This window comes from Bombina bombina, chromosome 1 (assembly GCF_027579735.1).
Source record: "Bombina bombina isolate aBomBom1 chromosome 1, aBomBom1.pri, whole genome shotgun sequence".
Classification (NCBI taxonomy): Eukaryota; Metazoa; Chordata; class Amphibia; order Anura; family Bombinatoridae; genus Bombina; species Bombina bombina.
The window spans coordinates 1,021,689,873-1,021,697,469 of record NC_069499.1 but is presented as its reverse complement, the minus strand read 5'-3'; the positions used below and the strand labels follow the sequence as shown (position 1 = coordinate 1,021,697,469).

Sequence of the window (7,597 nt, the reverse complement as noted above, 5' to 3'; positions counted from 1 at the left end):
ATTGGTAATATTATTTGTTTATGAAATGTCTATTATGTATATATTTCTGCACTGCTTTTTGTTGTGTATTAATTACTTATATTGAATTTTTTCACATCAATGTTTGTATCTGAATGAGCTATACTTTTTTCTTTTTCTAGATATACTTGTCAGCTCTACTTGTGGCTGTCATCCCAGACTCACTTGGTGTTTAAATCAATGTCTGCATCACACAAAGCCCACTGCAATACACAACATTCAGGATATTTGTCATTTACTCCTAATTATTAACTGCAGAGATATTTGTATTAGCTAGGAGGCTAGGCAGGTAAATGACACTTGAGATTTAACAAAGATAAATACAATCTTATGCACTCTGAAAAAAGCATGCTCCCAAGAACACATATGGTGAACCAGAAACTCTTGGGGCAATTACATAAAATAGCCAGAGATTCAGTGGTCCAAACCAGATGGAAATGTATTTTATGGTGATAAGAGATGGACCCAGAATGTAATTTACCGTGTGTTAAAGGCCAGTTCTACACTATATGCAAAAAAAAGAGACACAAGGATGGAATAGAAACACTGTGGAATATACAAATCCTATAAATACCACAATATTCAATTACATGTGTTGGTTTTTAATTTATTTATTTATTAAAGGAGGTTATCTGGCTAAAAAGTATTATTTGTTTATAACTATAGAGTTGTCATAAGGGGCCAGTGACCAAGATGTCCCTATGGATTTGTTGTGCACAAACATGCACTTCATGATAGTTTGGAAATTCATTTAAATATGCTTACCTTATCCCCATCTGATTCAACAGTATTTTAAACATATGCATGATACAATTTAGTTTAATGTTTATTTGTGATATATTCTATACAATGGCCACAAAGGCACAGGACATGTATACATCACCTGGCAAATCCTACATCTGGTAATGGAGTATAGAAAATGTTTGAGAAACTTTAGAGTTATAAAATATATTGACACTTGACAATATTTTTATAACCACTTCCTAAGCATTTTTTAGAATTGCAAAGTATTCAAATAAAGGGATTACAATGCAATAATGTATATTAAATGGAGACTTGACACATAGTTTTGTTTTTTATTTTGTTTTTGTTTTCCACAGTGAAATAACAATTTATTATAGCTGGCAGATACATTATATACAAATGTGCAGGATATAGTCAATAGGACATTTTAACAAGATTCCCCCACCACCTAGACTGGATCTTCACAGCAAAGGGAGCCATACAATGGAATTCAATGCCCAAAGAGATTGTGACAGCAGTAAGTGAAAAAGACAGTGATATAAATACATTCACACTTATGACTTTATGCAGGGCAGGATGAAAAATAAATATTACAATCACATTTGGTTTAGAAAATATTTTCCCCTTATAACACCAAAAGGAAAACTTTTTATTTTGTTTTTTCTGGACCAGTATAAGTAAAGCTGTTCAATGTGGATCTTAAAGGTTATAATGATTTTTTTTTATTCAAAAGCTTATTGATCAACACAGTTAAAATAGATCTGAGATTATTTAAAACGCTTTTAACGAATTTTCTTTTCACCACAATTAAACGTGTTTTTACAACAATATTATAATTACAAGAAAGTCTGAAAATGGCAATAATTAATTTAATGTGTTGTTTCTCTACACTGAATAAATACTAGTGCAGAAGGAAATCAAAATGTTAAAAATGGCAAATTTGCTGTCAAATTAATTTTAGCCATAAATGACAGGTAGACAGTAAGACATCAATAAAAAAACACACACAAAAAAAAAAAACGAAACAAAAAATTAATATCAGATCCAAACAATTTTATTCCGTTAGTATTTCTAGATTTGACCACGTGTCTGTTTCCTATATTCCCGGTTGTGGACTGACACAATGCAGAAATGCTGGTGACAAGATGGTTTCAGAGACATGTTGCTATTTGATGGCGTGTGGCGGGAATCCCAGGGCTTCCTTAGCTTGGAACAGAATAACTGGGAAAAACATTTGTCAAAAAGGATTCCATCCTTGCAATTAAGTACAATGACTACCAATGAGGTTAACTGTCAGCAAAAGGGTTAACAAAAAAAAAAAACCTTCAACAAAGTGACAGAAACTTGAGCAGGTCTTTCTCTCCTAAATAAAATGAACCAATAGGCGCACTTATTTCAAACTGTGACCCCGCCCCTGACAGAAGAGGCTGGAGAAGCAGGGGAGGGGGCTATATCTGTCACAGTTTTGGCAGCTTTGGTAAAAGATAACTTGGCATAAAGTTGGGCTTCGGACTGTAAGAAGACATCGCGCCTTCCTGAAGTACATTACCTGGGCAGGTGACAGATCAGCAGCCAATATGAGATCTGGATCAACAAGTGAGTGTTACCTTTAAAAACACGCAAGGAGTGCATGTTATACACTGGGAAAAGGGGATGTGCTTTGTATAGATGGATGGGGTGTAATTGGCAATGCTGGGGTTAATGGCTGCAGATTTACTCGCCATGCACCATTAAACTCACTATTTAAAATCAATCTTGAAAGTTCTGCCTTTGAGGTATTCTGGTAAAATGGGAATTTGAGTGACATATGATTGCTAGTGTTTACTGTTTAGCATTGGTTTTCTTATAACGTTTTTATTTTCGCAAGGACGCAAAATAATCTACACTCTTATCAAAAGGGATCTCTCTATTCAAATAAATCCCTAAGTTTGTGTGTTGGAGGGAGGCTGTAGTTTGAAGTGACAGCTGGAGTTGAGGGAGGGTGAGGGGGAGAACGTAGGAGTTCCTGTTTCATTTTGGTAACAAAGCGTCTGTTGGGAGAGGGAAAAAAGGGGGCTTCGGTTTTAGGCGAAAAGGGGGGAATCGCACAGTCCCCCAATCACATACTGATCCCCTAAACGGAACTGCAGTAAGTTTATACTCTTAATAGGGGCGGGGATGGGGGTGGTGAAACTATAAAAAGGGGTGATGTCCTATCTGGAGAGTCAGCCCTAATGTCCCATGTGCTCTGCTGTTGCCTTTGTCTCTGAAGTGTGGGATTTACTCCTTCAAAATCCAATTTCACTGCCCCCCAAAACAAATAGATCTCTATTCTATGATTATTTTCCTGACGCACATTATAAACTTCGACTTCTTTAAATCACGGAAACCAAATGAATAAACATGCGTGGTAATGTTAAACACTGAGGTAAATAGTTATTGGGATCCGCATACGTTGACGGTTCTCTTCTTAAGCATGGTTGTATGGTACGCTTTTTGGCAACTTTCGTACATTTTGTTTTTTAACCAAACTAATGTAGTTTAGAACTCAACGGCCTTAGGATGATCTGTATAGCAACATGGTGCACGGCAGGTAAAGACTCATATCCCCTACATACTCGTGCACGTACACAGGCTTCCTCCCCCATCCCATGTTTCTTGGGGGTGGGGGATAAGTATCCATTTGCTCTTCAATTAGGGGGAAGGACATTGCTCTCTTCTTGTTTTGCACTGAGAAGCTAGATTTTTGCATTTCAACAGTTCAGCCCAAAGACCAGAATTCCTCTATTGTATTCTGTGCACGGTATTGTTTGGAGTTGCAAATATCTGAATTAAAGGATCATCCTCTGTCTCCCACACAATTGGTCTTACCACATAATAATAATAATAAAATGAAATGTAAAAAAAAATAAATATATATATATATATATATATATATATATATATATATATATATATATATATATATATATATATATATATATATATATATAAAAAAAAAAATTTGACCGGTGCAATTTCTTATCCTGGACTAGTGGAAATTCAAATTTATTATATTATACCTGGAAAAAGTAACTGCCCACAGACTAACAAAAGGAAAATAATCTTTTTTTCCATTTGCTTTTTAAAATTGCTTATACCCATTTCCCCAAAATATCAAACCTAGCAATACAAGTTAGAGCAACATACTTTGCAATCAAAATGTGCTTTCAACAAGTGGTATTTAGATTGATAGGATTTAGCCACATATTGCTGTTCCGCCCCCTTCATTGAGATGTAAAAGTTACCCACATAGTGCTGCAAATGAAAATTGAATTTACAACTTTATAGAAAGGCTGTCTCTAGTGTTGGCAGACATAGAGGAGACGTGTGAAGAATGCGTGAGAGCAAAAGGTACTTGCATTTTCCACCTACCATAAGTAAATAAACATGCTGAACCACAGTGTGCAGTATGTAAACACATCTAATAAACATAGCATGATGCATCATGCTGTGTATCTACACCAATTGTGCTGAATTGTATCCTTGGTATCTATACTTTAGCTGTAAATGTTTTGTGTACTGATGGGGAGAGTCTAAATGATCACATTACATAATGTAATTGAACTCTTATAATATGTTATATAGTGGCACAAATATTATTTTCTGTGTGCAAAGCATGACCTGTATTTCCTTCCACTGTAGGTCCTGCTGAAGAGCACATGATGGACCACACTGGTCAGACGGATAGTGACAATGGGGAGGACGACAGCAGTATAGACCTGGAACTTCCTGGCTCAAAAAGGAAACGAAGGGGAAATCTCCCAAAAGAATCTGTGAAGATCCTGCGAGACTGGCTTTATGAACATCGCTTCAATGCTTACCCCTCTGAACAGGAGAAACTTAGCTTGTCTGGGCAGACCAACCTTACCAATCTGCAGGTAGGCAGAGATTTGTTTGTTGTTCCCCTTTAAATGGGCACTAAAGTAACATTTTCATGATTCAGATAAAGCGTGCAATTTTAAAAACTTTCCCATTTACTTCCATTATCAAATTGTGCAGTCTTCTTATTTTATATGCACACTCTTTTAGCCACCAGCTCCTAGTGAGCATGTATGTGCAAGAGTTCACACTGCATACATATGTCTGTGATTTGCTGATGTCTGTCACATGTTACTGATGGATGGAAATTTTTATTACTTTTTGAAATTTTGTCTGCAAAAATACAAGTTCAGCCAATTTTAATGGGTTGTAGTATCAGAGCAAAAAAGCTATTTTATATAAAAATAAACCTAAATGAACAACTCCCATACATTTTATACTCTATATCAGTGTTTTTCAACCAGTGTGCCGTGGCACACTAGTGTGCCGTGGCACACTAGTGTGCCGTGAGAGATCCTCAGGTGTGCCACGGCAGACTGACAACAGTGTGACATATTTTTTAAACTTTGCTTGTTTTTTACTCCCAGTGCAGGGGTAGTTTGTAGGAGGCATGGCATAACAGCACAATACATACAGTATGTGTGTATATAAATGCTGTATTAGGCTACAATGTGTGATTTTGTTTAAATTTTGGGATGGTGGTGTGCCACGGGATTTTTTTTAATGTAAAAAAGTGTGCCACGGCAAAAAAAGGTTAAAAATCACTGCTCTATATCAAGTAATTAGAAATAGATGAAAGGGAAACATTTTTACTGTACATTGTCCCTGTTAACATCTGGTGTTCCAGCCTGTCATAACTAATCTTCATTTTCTCCCTTTCTCTCTGTAGATCTGCAATTGGTTTATAAATGCTCGTCGCCGTGTGCTGCCTGATATGCTTGTTAAGGATGGCAAAGATCCCAACAAATACACAATCTCCCGTAGGGCACCCAAGAGCCCTGAGCTGCCAACACATAGAGGGAATGCTACTTTACCCAGCGTCTTGGTAGTTCCTCCCGTTCAAGGATCTGCTGTACCTGCCAGGATTGTCTCTGTGCTGTACCCAGTGTCTCAACCCATTCCGACCATCTCCTCTATAGGCCGTGAGCTCTACATGCACAGTGTGGCACCAGCTCCTCAGTTCCAGGAAGATAAGACAACCCCACTAGTAAAATCTGAGCCCACCGAGACTCCTGTTCAACAACCAACAACCTCATCTCCTTCAACAAATAGCCCCCCACCATATTTTTGTGATAATGCCAAAATGAACGCACTAATGATCCTGGCACAGGTGGCTTCATGGTACAGAACAGAATTTGCAGCAGAAGAGGAGGCAAAGAAGCGGGCTGAGAGCTCTTCTCTCAGTGATCTTGGTAGCACAATGCCAATGGCCACCAGTACACCCTACTAGGGCCAATAATCTAGTCCTCTTTTTCGTCACTTTATTTTGGTTTACCAGATGGGAACCAAAAAAGACTTTGTCATCTCCTCATGATATAATCAGTCTCCCAGAAACTTATATAAATACATTACTAAATGATTTATAAAAAAAAAAACCCTCACATTTTTAATACAAGCTTGGATGGGGGTGCAGGAGCATAAACTAATTCTAATATCCCCAAATGAGTCCCATACCATCAACAGACTTTTCTTTTTTGTTTTTCTGCAAAGAACGCACACCCCTCAGAACTATGGAGGGCTCTTTGTCAGAAAGTAGGGAACATATATATAAAAACATTTTTTTAGGTGATGGGAATTGGAGAGGACACTATGACTATGGAATAGTCTTACAGTATTTATCTGTTTACATGTTAGTATTTTATCTTCAAATTGCTCAATCCCGAAGATGATTGAGACTGTATATAATAGGGCGTATGGGATTTGGGGCAATAAGGCACCTTGGGCGGGGCAGTGATTCATTTCATTATTATAAAAACATTTTTAAGCAGAATACTTAGTGCTTTGCAATATGCTGCTGACCCTTCCTTTGCACTTTATAAATTGGATAACTGGTTTAAATCATACAGCGTATCTTGTAACATCCCAATGACTTATTTTCTTGCTGGATTTGTAGCAGAAAAGAGATGGTAGCTGAGGTTTAGTCCCAGATTGAAAACTTTAGCCCAACTCATCTTCCAGCACTTGGGCTGTATATTGATACCTAGTATGAGTCTAAAAAATATTTTTGAACATTGATGTAACTTTAATTCTGAATGGATTCCATTTTCTACACTGTAACCATTTTTTATATTCAATGAATTATTTTTATATTTTGCTGGATTTTGATACTGTGATTTCCCAACCCCTGATTGTTTTGTACGTATTCCTAATTTGCTGTGAAGTATTGGAAACAGTGGTTTACAAAATTTCAACTTGTTATGCATTTGTTTACAGTCAGATAGTAATTGGGTTATAACCAACACAACATTTTTATATAGAACCAATTAAAGGTTATATCCAGTCCAAACAACATTTGATTATTCTTATTTACCTTGGCCATTAAAAAAAATATAATAATGATATTCACAGAACCTAAGATGACCACTAAAGGAAATTCAATATTGACACATGTAATGAACAATGAGGGTAAAAACCAATATACTTTTTTATTTTTTTTTTTATTTTTTTTTTTAATGAAAAACAAGGAGAAGCATCAATATGAGATCTCTCGTGATTTTAATTGTTCCATGTATGTGGTTATCTCAAATAAACTTCAGGAGAGAACGTGTGTAATGAAGTCTTCACAGCGAGAAGTGCATTTTTTTTTTTTTTTTTTTTTTTTTTTTTTTTTCATTTTAAGATGGATTCTTATTTGTGGTCCTATTCGAGGATTTATGAAGGATAAAATCCTAGAAAAGTTCACATCTGCCAGTGGATTATAATTTTTATTATTTTTTTTAATTTCTTTTACAAACCTAACTGCTTCTTGCTCATGGATTTACCCTAAGAACGGCAC

At 36.2% G+C, this 7,597-nt stretch overlaps 1 protein-coding gene across 1 annotated transcript; it reads left to right on the top strand.

Moving 5' to 3' along the window:
- Positions 1–2,251: 2,251 nt before the first annotated feature.
- On the top strand, positions 2,252–6,505 carry TGIF2 (TGFB induced factor homeobox 2). The gene is made up of 3 exons (XM_053693204.1): positions 2,252–2,358; positions 4,426–4,661; positions 5,492–6,505. The coding sequence occupies exons 1-3, from the start codon at positions 2,340–2,342 to the stop codon at positions 6,050–6,052; spliced, it is 816 nt and encodes a 271-aa protein (XP_053549179.1). The 5' UTR covers positions 2,252–2,339; the 3' UTR covers positions 6,053–6,505.
- The last annotated feature ends 1,092 nt before the right edge of the window (positions 6,506–7,597 follow it).